Source organism: Delphinapterus leucas, chromosome 2 (assembly GCF_059928025.1).
Source record: "Delphinapterus leucas isolate spDelLeu-1000000601 "Yukka" chromosome 2, BTC_Dleu_Yukka2, whole genome shotgun sequence".
NCBI lineage: Eukaryota > Metazoa > Chordata > Mammalia > Artiodactyla > Monodontidae > Delphinapterus > Delphinapterus leucas.
In genome coordinates, this window is record NC_143130.1 from 81,785,570 (window position 1) to 81,805,644 (window position 20,075).

The 20,075-nt window shown below is 37.4% G+C and overlaps 1 protein-coding gene across 1 annotated transcript in view; it reads left to right on the forward strand.

The window, feature by feature from the left end:
- The window catches only part of PRTG (protogenin), a 129,262-nt gene that overhangs the window by 95,287 nt on the left and 13,900 nt on the right, over window positions 1-20,075 (forward strand). Inside the window, exons 12-15 of the mRNA XM_089907180.1 lie at window positions 12,901-12,996; window positions 14,037-14,223; window positions 14,909-15,036; window positions 18,130-18,300. Coding sequence (XP_089763306.1) covers window positions 12,901-12,996; window positions 14,037-14,223; window positions 14,909-15,036; window positions 18,130-18,300 — 582 coding nt within the window. The remainder of the gene's footprint in view (window positions 1-12,900; window positions 12,997-14,036; window positions 14,224-14,908; window positions 15,037-18,129; window positions 18,301-20,075) is intronic.

Sequence of the window (20,075 nt, forward strand, 5' to 3'; positions counted from 1 at the left end):
GGAAAGAAATCTACTAAGTTGCTTTCCAAAGCATTCATCGTCATCAGGTTGTTTCTTTGTTAGCAAATGATAGCTTTTGCGACTAATATGGAAGACATGGGTGAAGGTGGACTTGACACTGAGAGGATTATACTCCATGTGACATGGTTGCCAAAACAGCAAGTATTCTTCAGGGCATAAACACAAAACACAGCTCCTTCAATCATGTATACAACTCAGACACACACTTGAGAGCTTTTGCCACATTCCCTATGAACCAGGGAATGTTAATGAGGGTAGAGGGTAGTTAGAGCTCAGCTTCAGTGTATGCTAATTGCAAATTTGCTGATATTCTGGATTCTAGACCTTGCTTGTATGAGCGAACAGCCTTCATGCTCATTTGCCTTCACAAAGACGATTCCCAGACTTAAGTGCAGCGTAGTTTTGGCAGTGCCTTTTCTGTTCTCCCAGGCAACTTTACTCATAACAAAAACAACAGTAATGTTGTGTTTACTAATTATAGGAGCTACCGTACAAAGTCCTTAATAGGCATGATTTCATTTAATACTGTTTAAATCCCTATAAGGCTCCATGTGTTTGTATTTTTCACAGATCTTTTCCTGTAATTGATATCTAGTCTTATAGCGTTGTGGTCGGAAATGATACTTGATACAATTTTAATTTTCTTAAATTTACCAAGGCTTGATTTGTGATCCAGGATATGTTCTATCCTGGAGAATGTTCCATGAGTACTTGAGAAAAATGTGTATTCTGTTGTTTTTGGATGGAGTGTCCTATAAATATCAATTAAGTCCATCTTTTTTTTTTACATCTTTATTGGAGTATAATTGCTTTACAATGGTGTGTTAGTTTCTGCTTTATAACAAAGTGAATCAGTTATACACATACATATGTTCCCATATCTCTTCCCTCTTGCGTCTCCCTCCCTCCCACCCTCTCTATCCCACCCCTCTAGGTGGTCACAAAGCACCGAGCTGATCTCCCTGTGCTATGCGGCTGCTTCCCACTAGCTGTCTGTTTTACGTGTGGTAGTGTATATATGTCCATGCCACTCTTTCACTTTGTCACAGCTTATGCTTCCCCCTCGCCATATCCTCAAGTCCATTCTCTAGTAGGTCTGTGTCTTTATTCCTGTCTTACCCCTAGGTTCTTCATAACATTTTCTTTTTCTTAAATTCCATATAGATGTGTTAGCATATGGTATTTGTCTTTCTCTTTCTGACTTACTTCACTCTGTATGACAGACTCTAGGTCCATCCACCTCATTACAAATAGCTCAATTTCGTTTCTTTTTATGGATGAGTAATATTCCACTGTATATATGTGCCACATCTTCTTTATCCATTCATCCGATGATGGACACTTAGGTTGTTTCCATCTCCTGGCTATTGTAAATAGAGCTGCAATGAACATTTTGGTACATGACTCTTTTTGAATTACGGTTTTCTCAGGGTATATGCCCAGTAGTGGGATTACTGGGCCATATGGTAGTTCTATTTGTAGTTTTTTAAGGAACCTCCATACTGTTCTCCATAGTGGCTGTACCAATTCACATTCCCACCAGCAGTGCAAGAGTGTTCCCTTTTCTCCACACCCTCTCCAGCATTTATTGTTTCTAGATTTTTTGATGATGGCCATTGTGACTGGTGTGAGATGATATCTCATTGTAGTTTTGATTTGCATTTCTCTAATGATTAATGATGTTGAGCATCCTTTCATGTGTTTGTTGGCAATCTGTAGATCTTCTTTGGAGAAATGTCTATTTAGGTCTTCTGCCCATTTTTGGATTGGGTTGTTTGTTTTTTTTGCTATTGAGCTGCAAGAACTGCTTGCAAATTTTGGAGATTAATCCTTTGTCTTTTGCTTCATTTGCAAATATTTTCTCCCATTCTGAGGGTTGTCTTTTCGTCTTGTGTATGGTTTCCTTTGCTGTGCAAAAGCTTTGAAGTTTCATTAGGTCCCATTTGTTTATTTTTGTTTTTATTTCCATTTCTCTAGGAGGTGGGTCAAAAAGGATCTTGCTGTGATTTATGTCATAGAGTGTTCTGCCTGTGTTTTCCTCTAAGAGTTTGATAGTTTCGGGCCTTACATTTAGATCTTTAATCCATTTTGAGCTTATTTTTGTGAATGGTGTTAGGGAGTGATCTAATCTCATACTTTTACATGTACCTATCCAGTTTTCCCAGCACCATTTATTGAAGAGGCTGTCCTTTGTCCACTGTACATTCCTGCCTCCTTTATCAAAGATAAGGTGACTATATGTGCGTGGGTTTATCTCTGGGCTTTCTATCCTGTTCCATTGATCTGTATATCTGTTTTTGTGCCAGTACCATACTGTCTTGATTACTGTAGCTTTGTAGTATAGTCTGAAGTCAGGGAGCCTGATTCCTCCAGCTCTGTTTTTAGTTCTCAAGATTGCTTTGGCTATTTGGCGTATTTTGTGTTTCCATACAAATTGTGGAATTTTTTGTTCTAGTTCTGTGAAAAATGCCAGTGGTAGTTTGATAGGGATTGCATTGAATGTGTAGATTGCTTTGGGTAGTAGAGTCATTTTCACAATGTTGATTCTTCCAATCCAAGAACATGGTATATCTCTCCATCTATTTGTATCATCTTTAATTTCTTTCATCAGTGTCTTATAATTTTCTGCATACAGGTCTTTTGTCTCCTTAGGTAGGTTTATTCCTAGATATTTTATTCTTTTTGTTGCAATGGTAAATGGGAGTGTTTCTTGATTTCACTTTCAGATTTTTCATCATTAGTGTATAGGAATGCCAGAGATTTCTGTGCATTAATTTTGTATCCTGCTACTTTACCAACTTCATTGATTAGCTCTAGTAGTTTTCTGGTAGCATCTTTAGGATTCTCTATGTATAGTATCATGTCATCTGCAAACAGTGACAGCTTTACTTCTTCTTTTCCGAATTGGATTCCTTTTATTTCCTTTTCTTCTCTGATTGCTGTGGCTAAAACTTCCAAAACTATGTTGAATAAGAGTGGTGAGAGTGGGCAACCTTGTCTTGTTCCTGATCTTAGTGGAAATGCTTTCAGTTTTTCACCATTGAGGATGATGTTGGCTGTGGGCTTGTCATATATGGCCTTTATTATGTAGAGGAAAGTTCCCTCTATGCCTACTTTCTGGAGGGTTTTTATCATAAATGGGTGTTGAATTTTGTTTAAAGCTTTCTCTACATCTATTGAGATGATCATATGGTTTTTCTCCTTCAGTTTGTTAATATGGTGTATCACGTTGATTGATTTGTGTATATTGAAAAGTCCTTGCATTCCTGGGATAAAACCCACTTGATCATGGTGTATGATCCTTTTAATGTGCTGTTGGATTCTGTTTGCTAGTGTGTTGTTGAGGATTTTTGCATCTGTGTTCATCAGTGATATTGGCCTGTAGTTTTCTTTCTTTGTGACATCCTTGTCTGGTTTTGGTATCAGGGTGATAGGGGCCTTGTAGAATGAGTTTGGGAGCGTTCCTCCCTCTGCTATATTTTGGAAGAGTTTGAGAAGGATAGGTGTTAGCTCTTCTCTAAATGTTTGATAGAATTTGCCTGTGGAGCCATCTGGTCCTGGGCTTTTGTTTGTTGGAAGATTTTTAATCACAGTTTCAATTTCAGTGCTTGTGATTGGTCTGTTCATATTTTCTATTTCTACCTGATTCAGTCTTGGCAGGTTGTGCATTTCTAAGAATTTGCCCATTTCTTCCAGGTTGTCCATTTTATTGGCATAGAGTTGCTTGTAGTAATCTCTCATGATCTTTTTTATTTCTGCAGTGTCAGTTGTTACTTCTCCTTTTTCATTTCTAATTCTATTGATTTGAGTCTTCTCCCTTTTTTTCTTGATGAGTCTGGCTAATGGTTTATCAATTTTGTTTATCTTCTCAAAGAAACAGCTTTTAGTTTTATTGATCTTTGCTATCGTTTCCTTCATTTCTTTTTCATTTATTTCTGATCTGATCTTTATGATTTCTTTCCTTCTGCTAACTTTGGGGTATTTTGGTTCTTCTTTGTCTAATTGCTTTAGGTGTAAGTTTAGGTTGTTTATTTGAGATTTTTCTTGTTTCTTGAGGTTGTACTGTATTGCTATAATCTTCCCTCTTAGAACTGACTTTGCTGCACCCCATAGGTTTTGGGTCGTTGTGTTTTCACTGTCATTTCTTTCTAGGTATTTTTTGATTTCCTCTTTGATTTCTTCAGTGATCACTTCGTTATTAAGTAGTGTATTGTTTAGCCTCCATGTGTTTGTATTTTTTACAGATCTTTTCCTGTAATTGATATCTAGTCTCATAGTGCTGTGGTCAGAAAAGATACTTGATACAATTTCAGTTTTCTTAAATTTATGAAGGCTTGATCTGTGAACCAGGATATGATCTATCCTGGAGAATGTTCCATGAGCACTTGAGAAAAATTTGTATTCTGTTATTTTGGATGGAATATCCTATAAATAGCAATTAAGTCCATCTTGTTTAATGTATCATTTAAAGCTTGTGTTTCCTTATTTATTTTCATTTTGGATGATCTGTCCATTGGTGAAAGTGGGGTGTTAAAGTCCCCTACTATGAATGTTTTACTGTCGATATCCCCTTTTATGGCTGTTAGTATTTGCCTTATGTATTGAGGTGCTCGTATGTTGGGTGCATAAATGTTTACAATTGTTATATCTTCTTCTTGGATTGATTCCTTGATCATTATGTAGTGTTCGTCTCTTCTAATAGTCTTTATTTTAAAGTCTGTTTTGTCTGATATGAGAATTGCTACTCCAACTTTCTTTTGGTTTCCATTTGCATGAAATATCTTTTTCCATCCCCTTACTTTCAGTCTGTATGTGTCTGTAGGTCTGAAGTGGGTCTCTTGTAGACAGCATATATATGGGTCTTGTTTTTGTATCCATTCAGCCAGTCTGTGTCTTTTGGTGGGAGCATTTAATCCATTTACATTTAAGGGAATTATCGATATGTATGTTCCTATTCCCATTTTCTTAATTGTTTTGGGTTTGTTATTGTAGGTCTTTTCCTTCTCTTGTGTTTCTTGCCTAGAGGATTTCCTTTAGCATTTGTTGTAAAGCTGGTGTGGTGGTGCTGAATTGTCTCAGCTTTTCTTTTTTTTTTGCGGTACGTGGGCCTCTCACTGCCATGGCCTCTCCCGCCATGGAGCACAGGCTCCGGACACACAGGCCCAGCGGCCATGGCCCACGGGCCCAGCTGCTCCACAGCATGTGGGATCCCCCCGGACTGGGACACGAACCCCCGTCCCCTGCATCGGCAGGCGGACTCCCAACCACTGCGCCACCAGGGAAGTCCCTGTCTCAGCTTTTGCTTGTCTGGAAAGGTTTTAATTTCTCCATCAAATCTGAATGAGATCCTTGCTGGGTAGAGTAATCTCGGTTGTAAATTTTTCTCCTTCATCACTTTAAATATGTCCTGCCACTCCCTTCTGGCTTGCAGAGTTTCTGCTGAAAGATCAGCTGTTAACCTTATGGGGATTCCCTTGTGTGTTATTTGTTGTTTTTCCCTTGCTGCTTTTAATATGTTTTCTTTGTATTTAATTTTTGACAGCTTGATTAATATGTGTCTTGGCGTGTTTCTCCTTGGATATATCATGTTTGGGACTCGCTGTGCTTCCTGGACTTGATTATTTCCTTTCCCATATTAGGGAAGTTTTCAACTATAGTCTTTTCAAATATTTTCTCAGTCCCTTTCTTTTTCTCTTCTTCTTTGGGACCCCTATAATTCGAATGTTTGTGCGTTTAATGTTGTCCCAGAGGTCTCTGAGACTGTCCTCAGTTCTTTTCATTCTTTTTTCTTTATTCTGCTCTGCAGTAGTTATTTCCACTATTTTATCTTCCAGGTCACTTATCCGTTCTTCTGCCTCAGTTATTCTGCTATTGATCCCCTGTGGAGAATTTTTAATTTCATTTATTGTGTTGTTCATCGTTGCTTGTTTCCTCTTTAGTTCTTCTAGGTCCTTGTTAAATGTTTCTTGCATTTTCTCTATTCTATTTCCAAGATTTTGGATCATCTTTACTTTCATTATTCTGAATTCTTTCTCAGGTAGACTGCCTATTTCCTCTTCATTTGTTAGGTCTGGTGGGTTTTTACCTTGCCCCTTCATCTGCTGTGTATTTTTCTGTCTTCTCATTTTGCTTATCTTACTGTGTTTGGGGTCTCCTTTTTGCAGGCTGCAGGTTCGTAGTTCCCGTTGTTTTTAGCGTCTGTCCCCAGTGGCTAAGGTTGGTTCAGTCGGTTGTGTAGGCTTCCTGGTGGAGGGGACTAGTGCCTGTGTTCTTGTGGATGAGGCTGGATCTTGTCTTTCTGGTGGGATTACATCTGTATTTTCATAATGAAAATAAATGAGGCTTAGAAAACTAAGAAACTTACCCAAGGCTACACAGTTGGTAAACAATGCATACAAAGTATTCATTTCCCAGTCTGTCCCCTTTGTTAGATTGAAATTAAGAGCAAGAGTTATAGCTTTCTAATGCTTGAGTCTTCCATACAGTGCCTGACTTTTAGTAGGTACTTGATAAATGTGTATTTGATACCTGTGAACTCTTTCTTGGCCAACCAGACTTCTGGTTCTGATTCCTTCTTATGTGAAACAAACTCAAGTAGAAGAACTGTAGTGAGAATGAAACAGCAGGGGAAGAAGGTGAGGCAGGTCCTAGAGCCAGTGGAGAAAGGTAAAGGGTATAGCCATAGTAGTGTTTCAGGAGGGAGAGCTTCATTTTCGGCCACAGGTTGACTCCCTAATAAAGAAAGATAGGTTAATTTGGCTGAGACCTCGATCACATTAACTTAAACTGACACTCCAGAGTTACGTATCAAAAGATTTTGTCAGATATGTGTTAAATTGATTTGGGCTTTCTTTCCTGCCCCTTCATCTTTATATATTGCTAAATCTTTAAGCAAGTTTAACCATAAACCAAATGCTACCTATCACCATCGAGACCATTAAGAAATTAGCCCTCACAGCAATCAGAGAAGAAAAAGAAATAAAAAGAATCCAAATTGGAAAAGAAGTAAAACAGTCACTGTTTGCAGATGACATGATACTATACATAGAGAATCCTAAAGATGCTACCAGAAAACTACTAGAGCTAGTCAATGAATTTGGTAAAGTAGCAGGATACAAAATTAATGCACAGAAATCTCTGGCATTCCTATACACTGATGATGAAAACTCTGAAACACTCCCATTTACCATTGCAACAAAAAGAAAAAAATACCTAGGAATAAATCTACCTAAGGAGACAAAAGACCTGTATGCAGAAAACTATAGGACACTGATGAAAGAAATTAAAGATGATACAAACAGATGGAGAGATATACCATGTTCTTGGATTGGAAGAATCAACATTGTGAAAATGACTCTACTACCCAAAGCAATCTACACATTCAATGCAATCCCTATCAAACTACCACTGGCATTTTTCACAGAACTAGAACAAAAAACTGCATGGTCTGTATGGAAACGCAAAAGACGCCGAATAGCCAAAGCAATCTTGAGAACTAAAAATGGAGCTGGAGGAATCAGGCTCCCTGACTTCAGACTATACTACAAAGCTACAGTAATCAAGACAGTATGGTATTGGCACAAAAACAGAAATATAGATCAATGGAACAGGATAGAAAGCCCAGAGATAAACCCACGCACATGTGGCCACCTTATCTTTGATAAAGGAGGCAGGAATGTACAGTGGAGAAAGGACAGCCTCTTCAATAAATGGTGCTGGGAAAACTGTATAGCTACATTTAAAAGAATGAAATTACAACACTCCCTAACACCATATACAAAAATAAACTTAAAATGTATTAAAGACCTAAATGTAAGGCCAGACACTATAAAACTCTTAAAGGAAAACATAGGCAGAACACTCTATGACATAAATCACAGCAAGATCCTTTTTGACCCACCTCCTAGAGAAAGGGAAATAAAAACAAAAATAAACAAATGGGACCTAATGAAACGTCAAAGCTTTTGTACAGCAAAGGAAACCATAAGCAAGACGAAAAGACAGCCCTCAGAATGGGAGAAAATATTTGCAAATGATGCAAAAGACAAAGGATTAATCCCCAAAATATACAAGCAGCTCATGCAGCTCAATATCAAAAAAAGAAGCAACCCAGTCCAAAAATGGGCAGAACACCTAAATAGACATTTCTACAAAGAAGATATACAGATTGCCAACAAACACAAGAAAGGATGCTCAACATCAGTAATCATTAGAGAAATGCAAATCAAAACCACAATGAGGTATCACCTCACACTGGTCAGAATGGCCATCATCAAAAAGTCTACAAAGAATAAATGCTGGAGAGGGTTGTAGTGAAAAGGGAACCCTTGTGCACTGTTGGTGGGAATGTAAATTGATACAGCCACTATGGAGAACAGTATGGAAGTTCCTTAAAAAACTAAAAATAGGGCTTCCCTGGTGGCATAGTGGTTGAGAGTCCGCCTGCCAGTGCAGGAGACGCGGGTTCATGCCCCGGTCTGGGAAGATCCCACATGCCGTGGAGCAGCTGGGCCCGTGAGCCATGGCCGCTGAGCCTGCGCATCCGGAGCCTGTGCTCCGCAATAGGAGAGGCCACAACAGTGAGAGGCCCACGTACCGCAAAAAAAAATAATAATAATAAAAATAAAAATTGGCCCTGTTGAGGAGTGGTTTTTATGCTCCTTGTCTTGAGTTTTGAAGGAACTGGGACCAGCTCTTTCCCCTCTCTCTCATTCTCCTTCCCTCACTGGGTTTTGAGGAGGCTTGCACTGTCCTTTGTGGCTGCTCTTCCTGACTCTGCTGGTTTCCCCCTAAACCACATAGACTAAGTCTGCTGAGTCTTGTGTAACCAAGCACCACATACGTGGCAGTGCTTGACTCAAGAAAGGCTGTGACAGGGCAGGCCCTGGGAACTGGCTCCCTGTGGCAACAGCGTTGATCCTGAGTGTCTGCTTTGTCCCTTACGCATCAGAGGGTCTTTGCAGAACTGTAGAGTTTTAAGACTTGTGCTACTTTGCTGTGGTACATTATTTGTGCATTTAACTGTACTTAACATACTGGTCCTAAACTTTATTTTTTTACTCTATATCCTTAATTTTGTTAATTGTGCAGCTGTTCTCTGTTTTCTTTCTTAGCTGGTAACTTTTATAGCCTGGTAATGCTCATTTTAACATTATGTGAAGGCTCTGGTCCTTGGGTCCCCTCTTAAATTTACAAAAGTAGATGAAATTGAACTTCTAGCAAATTGATGAACAATAATGAGCCAGGTTTTTCTGGGGTCTCTGGATTCGCAAACCAAAATAATACAGTGACTAGAATTTGAAATTGGACTCATTTTTAAAGCCTAAGAGAGAGGAGTACATGGCAAACGCAGGTGACCCACAGCTCAGCTTGGCCCCCAACCTGGCACTTTTTTTTTTTTTAAGCGTGACGAAATGTTTATTATAAGTTCAAGCATGAATTGACACCAGAGAGTCCATACGAAAGGGAATCAATGTAACATATAGGACAGAGGACTTGTTCAGACTTCACAACTCACTAGACATAAGAATACATACATCTTTGATGAAGCCACAAGAATGTAATGTGTGTATAAAGGCTTTTATCCGTAGTGGCACTTCTTATTTTTTTAAATAGATTCTTTATAGAGCATGAAGAGTAAATCACATGTGAACAAAGGTGAATGGATTTTTCCCTTTCCTTTACATTATTTTTCCTACCAGTATGTCCTATAATTTTATTTTTTTCTACTGAAATAATTTCCAGTTATCCTGGTTCATGTTTTACTTTTTTTGTGTGGATAGAAAGGAATCTTGTGTACCCAGTGTACTCTATTTGCCTGCCTGATGGTTTGCCTCTTCCTGACCTCACATAAACTAGCAGGGGGAAGGAGCCCAGCATTGGAGACTGTTGCTCTGGTTACGTGGATGATTTCCAGGTGGGCGTCAGAAGAGCTGCCTCTTCTTGTGTTGGGCTTGCTGGCATCTGTGCTGAGTGGGTAATAGCCAGGTGCTGGCCATGTTGAGGAACCAACTCTGTTCTCCCATCTTCTTAGGACATGTAAGCTGCTTCTGACTGATCAACAACAACAACAAAAAGGTTAATTCTGGATTTAAAATTTAGTGTAAGCAGCTCATTTTTTTAAAGAGGAAGAAGGGAAAAATGAATCAATTTTAGGGCTAAAGATAACCATTCCAGAGAAGTATTTATGAAGTATTGATTGATTGTTTGCACAGTGGAAAAAAGATTAATCTCTCCACCTCTAATGATAACCCTCATCAAAATCAGCTTTCTACGAGAGTTTGCTGTATCTGTGTCTGGTTCCCTGAGAATGTGAGTTACTTTGGGCAAATTCTGTTTCATTCTTCCTTTTCTGTATCTCCTAATTCCTGGTGTAACACCTCATCACACTCAGGAGGCTTTCCTAAAAGTACTCTTCTAATTGAATAGAGACAGAATAAAGAAATATGTCTGAAGAACTTCTGCAGAGATCCAGTTGAATTTCATTTATACCCATTCAGAAGGAGTATTTGAAATACGGAACTCAGGATTCAGTTGACTAATGAGTTCAGCAATAAGAGGAAAGTAAGAAGAAAACAGATTCAAATGAAGTAGCCATTGATCTGAACAGAAACCTTCTGAATCTTAGAATTGCAGTGCTGAATGTTAGAAATCATTTCAGTGATGAAATTCAAATGTGGTTATGTGTTCCTGATAATTACTTTGTAAATTGAAAATATTTCTGTGTTAAAATTTATTATAAGGAGACATACTTGCTGTGACAAAGGCACATGTATTTGTGTAAATTTAAAGGCCCTGTACTTTGTCAGAGAAATAGCCACAAGTTCCCGGTTCAGCTTTGTGTGACATTGGACATGCTATTAACACCTTTTTACCACAGTTTATCAAATGGGAATAACATATATCTTACAGGGTTTTGTGATACGCAAATAAGATAATGTATCTAAAAAACATTTTCTATAGGATGGTCAAATGTTGTTAGTCTTCCCATCTTTCTATCTAGAAAATACAGAAATGTTCTAAGTTGTATAAATTTTTCTTCTTGTGTAATTTTGTCAAAACAGATAGAAATAAAAATTTTATATTTTAGGACATCCTTTTAATGCATTTTAATATTAAATACTAAAATACATCAGTTTCAAAAATATTTATACAAATTCTTAAATTACATTAGAGAATTTAATAAACTTTACATCTTGTTTTTGGATATTAAATGTTTGAATTCAATCTAGAATTATTGTTGTAGGGTTTTTTTTCACATTTGATATATCTATTAAGGATGATTGCTTTCCCTTGTGAAATTCCCTTGGATTTATTTATGTGTTTGTTTTTTTATTATTTAGAGAAGTATAATATAGAAATGCATTAAAATTAGAAATAGACTTAGCGTATGATCCAGCAATCCCACTTCTGAGTATATCTCAAAAGGAAGTGAGATCAGTACATCAGAGAGCTATCTGCACTTCCATATTCATTGCATTATTCACAGTAGACAAGGTGTGAAAACAACCTAAATGCCTGTTAACAGGTGAATGGATCAAGAAAATGGGGCATATATATAATGGAATGTTATTCAACTTTTAAAAAGAGGGAAATCCTGCTGTTTGCATTACATAAATGAACCTAGAGGACATTATGTCAAGTGAGATAAGCCAGAATACTACATGATCTCATTTATAAATAGAATCTAAAATAGTTAAACTCATAGAAGCAGAAAGTAGAATGGTGGTTGCCAGGAGTGGGGGAAATGGGGAGATGGGTACAAAGTTTCAGTTATGCAAGGTGAGTAAGTTCTGGAGATCTGATGTACAGCATGTCTATAGTTATCAAAGCTGTATTGTATACTTGAAATTTACTAAGTGTGTAGATCTTAAATGTTTTCACCACACATATACACACACACAAATGGTAACTAGTGATGGGTCTTCTAATTCACTTGATTGTAGTGATCATTTCACAGTGTATGCCTATACCAAACATCAAGTTATATGCCTTAAATATATACAAGCTTTATTTGTCAACCATACCTTAATGAAGCTGTGGGGAGAAAAAAGGAATACATTATTTCTGAATAGTTTTATTTTTGCCCTAAGCAAGTATTACTTTATAGTTAAATGTTATCATAAGCATTTACATTTAAATGTATTTATATCATTAAACTTCTTGAATATCTTCTAAAGTATATTATTTAAAATTGTAACCACTTAATTCCTCAAAAACCTGAAAAAAATTTTTGTTTAATATGTATGGGATGGACTTTAGTTTCTGTATTGTGTTAGTTAACGAACACCAGTAGAGGGAGCTCCAACTCATCTTTCTTGATAAATTTAGCTCTCAACTGAAAATGTATGTTTGTGGAAAAGGGCACACGGTGAAATAAACTTAAATAATACGTGGTTATAAACATTTTCAAAGGTACTAAAGAATGACAACTGTAATTCTTCTTACCTTTTAGGGGGAAAACAATCTCAGTTTGATTTCCATGCTTTTAAGTTAACTACCCTCAAATAACTAAACAGAAAACTTCTATGTAGCATAACCACTTGTAAGGAAACCATCAGGCAGCCCAAGCCTTTTAAAGTCAAGAATCTATGTCTGGTCAGTTGAGGAAGAGGAGGAAGAACAGTGGTGGTAATGTTATTGTTTGAAATAAGGTTAAATAAAATAAAATTTTATCAATTGGTAGATAGTCACAATAGCAATGTCATAATAAGGCGAACTGCTGAGTCACTGTGTAGAACAAGGAGAGAGAAAATTTTCATTTTACTTAGAGCTCTTATGCATTCAGAAGGTTTTTAAACCAAAATCTAGAAAGGCTGTAGAACCTTTGTTCCTATCTAGAGGGCTGGGCCTAATTATTACCTGTTGGTTTCTTTATAGACCCGAGAAGAAAATATCATGTGAGATTGCTGGCTTACAACAGCATAGAAGATGGCTACCAGGCAGATCAAACAGTCAGTACTCCGGGATGCGTGTGTAAGTAAGAGTTACAGTAGCTTGTTTCACAATGTAAGACTCACACTCTTTTTTTCTCTACTTCCTTCTTTAAATTTAAGTCTCATTACTACTTGGATACCTTGGTGGTTCTATTACTTTCATATTCTCCAGGATACCTAACATAGTATCTTGAACAAGTACATACTCAGTAAATATTTAAGTGAGATGTATTTAATTATAAGAACCTATTTTAGTTTTGCAAGGAAGAGACCATTAGAAATTTAACTGTGGGGACTCTCCTGGTGGTGCAGGGGTTAAGAATCCGCCTGCCAATGCAGGGGACACAGGTTCGAGCCCTGGTCTGGGAAGATCCCACATGCCATGGAGCATCTAAGCCCGTGCACCACAACTACTGAGCCTGCGCTCTAGAGCTCACGAGCCACAGCTACTCAGCCTGCGTGCCACAACTACTGAAGCCCACGCACCTAGAGCCCATGCTCTGCAACAAGAAAAGCCACCACAATGAGAAGCCCGTGCACCGCAACGAAGAGTAGCCCCTGCTTGCCACAACTAGAGAAAGCCCACATGCAGCAATGAAGACCCAACGCAGCAAAAATAAATTAATTAATTAAATAAAATTTTTAAAAAAAGAAATTTAACTGGGAAAATAACCCTGAATACCTACAAATACTAAGTTTTCTTTTATCTCCTTTAACCTTGAGGCTAATTATTTCATTCCAGTTGCTATTCAGTTTTATTGCTACTGAGAACTGTTTGGTTTTATTGCTACTAAAGAGGATGTCAGTCTAGTTTTAAGTCTACTGCTGGCTTTCTGAATGTCTTCGGCTGGTAGCTTGACTTCTCTGTGCTTCTGTCTTACATTCTAAGTATTGATAATATTTGATTCCTTATCTAACTTATGGAAGAGTCACTCAGGTTTGAATGATACATCTCTAGACCACTATGAACCTCTGGTGGAAGAAAGACCTAAAGGGTGGGGTGTTATGATTTTACCATTTTACCACTTTCTACATTAAATGTTACGCCATGTGGTAAATTAACATTGTCTTTTTCAATAGCTGTTCGTGATCGCATGGTTCCTCCTCCACCACCACCCCACCATCTCTATGCGAAGGCTAACACCTCATCTTCCATCTTCCTGCACTGGAGGAGGCCTGCGTTCACCACTGCACAAATAATTAACTACACCATCCGCTGTAACCCTGTTGGCCTGCAGAATGCTTCTTTGGTTTTATACCTTCAAACGTATGTAGTTTCTATTAATGGTTGTTTTCTTTGCTCTCCTCCCCACTCACTTCCTTCTTTACTATCTTGGGCCAACTTGAGCTTCAGCTGTAAGCATTTGTCTCAGAACTTATCTTACTTATGTCAGGGCAGGGGATTTTGCATCTTTACCATAATCAGTTTTGAAAACCGCATTTATTTTGAAATTTAATTTTCATAAATGATTTTTTTGTTGTTGTTTCCCCAACCTCGTGCAACAAGATTAGACAAGAAACTATCAATATGATGACTTTCAAGTAGCTAAACTTAGCATATTTAAAGAAGGAAACAAGTCAATTTTCATGCTGGCATCAAAAAATAAAGCTAGTTATTCTGTTTGCTAGGTTATAGTTAGAAAGATGCCCATTATTATACTTTAGAAGAGAGATTTGACTTAACAGTATTTCAGAAGAAATCCCTTTGATTTGGGACATTTCTATAATGTTAATTTCCTAGTTTCCTTTCAGAGAGGCAGTTTTTAGGCTTATTTCTATAATATCCAATGTAGCATTTTAATAATCAAATTAGATTGCTTTTTAATCTAAAAATTTTTTTTAAAGAAAACGAGGGAGGTAATAAATAACAGTAACCTGTATTGATTGGAAATACTGGCAATCTTTTAGAAACAATGTGCTACCAGCATTAACTACTTTATTACTCATTATAGATCAGAAACTCACATGTTGGTTCAAGGTCTAGAACCAAACACCAAATATGAATTTGCTGTTCGACTGCACGTGGATCAACTTTCCAGTCCCTGGAGCCCCGTTGTCTACCACTCTACACTTCCAGAAGGTAAAGAAAGCAGCTCCCCTGTGGGTTTTATCTATGTATTATACACACACATACACACACACACACACACACACACACACAGACGTCACTTTGAAGAAGATACTACCCTGATTGCCACCTACCAGTCTACGTGTATGTATTTATTTTGTTTCTTAACTTTTGAAGTTTCTTTTCCTTTATTACAGTAAAAATATTTTTCCTCTCAGTGTATTGCACAAGCAAGTGGGCTTAAATTTAGGGTCTCTTTAGGGGGTGCTACATTTTCTAAGAACAGGTGTGCTGTGCAAGGCTGCACCCAAGTAATTTAAAATGGAAGAAAGTGGGTAACATATTTAATGATGTTAGGAGCCCACATTAGAATCTAACGTGAGCGGTAGCTTGATTCTGTGCATAGTGCAGTATAGATGATACCGGATTGAGCACCAATTCTGTAGCTTATCAACGGCAGTTGCTAAAATATTCCATGTCTCTAAACCTGCATTTCCTTTTTTTAAAAATTAATTTTTATTGGAGTATAGTTGCTTTACAATGTTGTTAGTTTCTGCTGTACAGCAAAGTGAATCAGCTGTATGTATACGTATATCCCCTCTTTCTTGGATTTCCTTCCCATTTAGGTCACGACAGAGCATTGAGTAGAGTTCCCTGTGCTATACAGTAGGTTCTCATTAGTTATCTACTTTATACATAGTATCAATAGTGTATGTATGTCAGTCCCCATCTCCTAATTCATCCAACTCCCCCCACCCCTGGTATCCATACATTTGTTCTCTACATCTGTGTCTCTATTTCTGCTTTGCAAGTAAGTTCATCTGTATCATTTTTTTAGATTCCATATATAAGCAATATTTGTTTTTCTCTTTCTGACTTACTTCACTCTCTATGACAGTCTCTGGGTCCATCCACATCTTTGCAAATGACACAATTTCATTCCTTTTAATAGCTGAGTAATTTTCCATTGTGTATATATACCACATCTTCTTTATCCATTCCTCTGTTGATGGACATTTAGGTTGCTTCCATGTCCTGGCTATTTTAAACAATGCTGCAGTGAACATTGTGGTGCATGTATCTGTTTGAGTTATGGTTTTCTCCAGGTATATGCCCAGGAGTGGGATTGCTGGGTCATATGGTAGTTCTATTTTTAGTTTTTTAAGGAACCTCCATACTGTTCTCCATAGTGGCTGTATCAATTTACATTCCCACCAACAGTGTAAGAGGGTTCCCTTTTCTCCACACCCTCTCCAGCATTTATTGTTTGCAGATTTTTTGAATATGGCCATTCTGACCAGTTTGAGGTGATAACCTCATTGTAGTTTTGATTTACATTTCTCTAATGATTAATGATGTTGAGCATCCTTTCATGTGCCTCTTGGCCATCCATATGTCTTCTTTGGAGGAATGTGTATTTAGTTCTTCTGCCCATTTTTTGACTGGGTTATGGGTTTTTTTGTTTTTGTTTTTTTGATATTGAGCTGCATGAGCTGTTTGTATACTTTGGATATTAATCCCTTGTCAGTTACCTTGTTTGCAAATATCTTCTCCCATTCTGAGGGTTGTCTTTTCGTCTTGTTTATGGTTTCCTGTGTTGTGCAAAAGCTTTTAAGTTTAATTAGGTCCCATTTGTTTATTTTTGTTTTTATTTTCATTACTCTAGGAGATGGGTCAAAAAAGACCTTGCTGCAATTTATGTCAAAGAGTGTCCTGCCTATGTTATCCTCTAAGAGTTTTATAGTGTATGGCCTTACATTTAGGTCTTTAATCCATTTTGAGTTTATTTTTGTGTTTAGGTGTTAGGGAGTGTTCTAATTTCATTCTTTTATGTGTAGCTGTCCAGTTTTCCCAGCTCCACTTCTTAAAGAGACTGTCTGTTCTCCATTGTATATTCTTGCCTCCTTTGTCATAGATTAGGTGAACATAGGTGTGTGGGTTTATCTCTGGGCTTTCTATCTTGTTCCATTGATTTATATTTCCATTTTTGTGCCAGTACCATACTGTCTTGATTACTGTAGCTTTGTAGTATAGTCTGAAGTCAGGGAGCCTGATTCCTCCAGCTCCATTTTTCTTTCTCAAGATCACTTTGGCTATTTGGGGTCTTTTGTGTTTCCATACAAATTGTAAAATTTTTTGTTGTAATTCTGTGAAATATGCCATTGGTAATTTGATAGGGATTGCATTGAATCTGTGGATTGCATTGAATCTGTATATTGCTTTGGGTAGTATAGTCATTTTCACAATATTAATTCTTCCAATCCAAGAACATGGTATATCTCTCGACGCATTTCCTTCTCTCTAGAATGATGGTGAAGGTGTAGATTGCAGCTCTATTTTAATGATGCTGAGAGAAAACAAAGGAGACTTATTTAAGTGAGCATTGGGCTGTTTTGCTATGGTTTTGGCAATATTCCATATGTGAGGTAGTGCCCAAAACCAGCGCTTCACACCTTTAGCTCATATTGAACATGGGCTCCACTAAAATCCCAGGACTTCACTACCTTTCGTAAATATAAGGTATTAGTCTAAGATAGATATAAGGTAAAGGTCATAAGATATAAGGTAAGGTAGATATAAGGTAAAGTCTGTTCTATAAACTCACTGATTCACAACGGTTTGGTGAGTAACTGAACGTTTCAGTCTCAGAAGTATTTTTTGAGTGGCTTCCTAGATCAGATTAAATATACATTCTATGCATTTTAGTAAGAAATGTAGTTTAGCTTCAGTACGTAATAGAGTGAGTAATGCACAGATGCCCTGGTGGAACTGTAAACCTTTCTAGTTGTCCATGTGGCAAAACAATGTAAAGAGCCCTAAAAATGCTGAGAACCTTTGACTTAGTAGTTCCTCATCTAGGAATCTACCACCTCCTTTATATATTTTTAATGTTTTAAACATTATAAAAATGAAATGAGTTTTCAGATAAAGAAGAGAAAAATCGTATTTTGATATTGTCACTAATGAGCTGTAAAAGCTGTGATTTTGAGATGTTTTTATAGTAGTTTCTAGTTTTTTAAACTCTTATCTGTGCCTGTCCACGTAGTTGAGTACTTAATGACCATTTTCTCCTAATAATATAATATTTTCTACATGCGTGCACAGCACCAGCAGGCCCACCAGTTGGAGTGAAAGTGACATTGATCGAGGATGACACTGCCCTGGTTTCTTGGAAACCTCCTGATGGCCCAGAGACGGTTGTGACGCGTTACACTATCTTGTATGCATCCAGAAAGGCCTGGATTGCAGGAGAGTGGCAGGTCCTACACCGAGAAGGTATATATGATCATAATTTACCCAAGGGCATGAAAAGTAAGGTTATTAATGATAAGGAAACAAAGGGAAAGAGGGATCTAGAGTTTGTTTTGAATTTATGTTTATGAAGTAACAAATGATTAAGAATTTTAATTTTGTTCAAAGGACATTGGGAAGCCATCAACATACTTTAAGCATGAGCCTGATTTCACGCTTCAGAAAAATCACTCTGAGTATTGTGAATAGAAGAGGCTTGGTAGAGGAGGAGTAGGGGTAAGAGTAATGCAAGGAGACTAGGAAGTAATTGTTGCAGTCCAGGAAAGAGAATGATAAGCCCGGGTTAGGGTGGCAAGGAGTGAGATGGAAAGAAGAGGGTGGTTGAAAGACAGTAAGGAGGTAAAATTAACAGGACTTGGTCACTAAGGGAGGGAGGGAGAGAGAAGGTAAGGAAATGAGAATTGTTATAGATAATTACTAGATTTCCGGCGGTTGTGTGTCTTTCACTGGAGTAGCAAACACTGGAGGAAGACCTGGTTTAATGGAGAAGACCTTTGTACAGCTACTAAAATGGTCCACATTCAAATAAATTGACCCATATGAATACTAGGGGTCCACTTAAGTACAGGGAAAAGCTGCTTAGGGCTTAGGAACACTGAATTTAAATTGTTTAATACCAATTTTATTTTGGCTGAGAAAAACTGTATTCTAGAATTTAACATTCTTACTTCATGCTGTTATAATATGCCCTTTTTAAATTTTGGAATCTTTCATTTGGACAGGTCTCATATGCCAGTGTATGGATGGGCCATCACATAAACAGTATAATTTCATGATTTTGATGCTTCTTTTAACTTCTTATTGAATTATAGTTGATTTTGATACTTTTTAAATTCAGACATACATGCTCAGAACTGTTTTCCAGGCAATTAAAAGCTTAAGAAGGATTTTGAGAAGGAAATTTGTTTTCCATCTACATATTCTAAACACTTTACAGTGCCAGGCACTTCCACATACATTTTAACTTTTAAGGGGAATATTTACCCAATTAAGAGAATACACTCTAAGGTCACTTATGTGGATGTAATCCATATAACACTTTTGTAGTTGTAAAATAAACAAATGGTAACAGAAGCTGGAGTTTTGATAGTTGCATATTCATATTTTTCATTAAGCGGGTGCCCCACTAAGTAATGATTTCCTAGTCACTGAACAGCCTGGAAAGTAATAATAAGTACCTCCCAGCAATACAATTTTGTGTTTTATCCATTATATACTGCTCCCTAACAAACCACTCTAAAATTCAGCCATTTTATTTTCTCACACTTTCTGAGTCAGCAGTTTGGAGTGGGATCAGCTGGGCAGTTCTTCTTTTGGTGTCTCCTGAGGTCACTCATGAGGCTCTGATCATCTCAGGGTTTCAACAGGGTGTGGGTAGCATAAAAACAGTGGGAGAATTCGAAAATCCAGGAGAGAGGAAAGAAGCCCCACATACAAAGCTTTGCAGACCTCTGCCTGATTCACATTTGCTAACATCCCACTGGCAAAACGAATCATGTAGGCAAGCCCAGACTTAGTGTGGGAAGAGACTGCCCACAGGTATGGAGAGATGGAAGCATAATTTATGCAGGGCTATTCATCTTACAGTCTGCCACAATATTCTTAAAATATATAATTCAGTTTTCATTAATTAATTCCAAAATGATTCATTGACACAACATTTGACCAAGTGACTAACCTGATTTAATGAGTGTTATATAAGTACTTATAAAAGAATTTTGATCTCATGAGCACATACT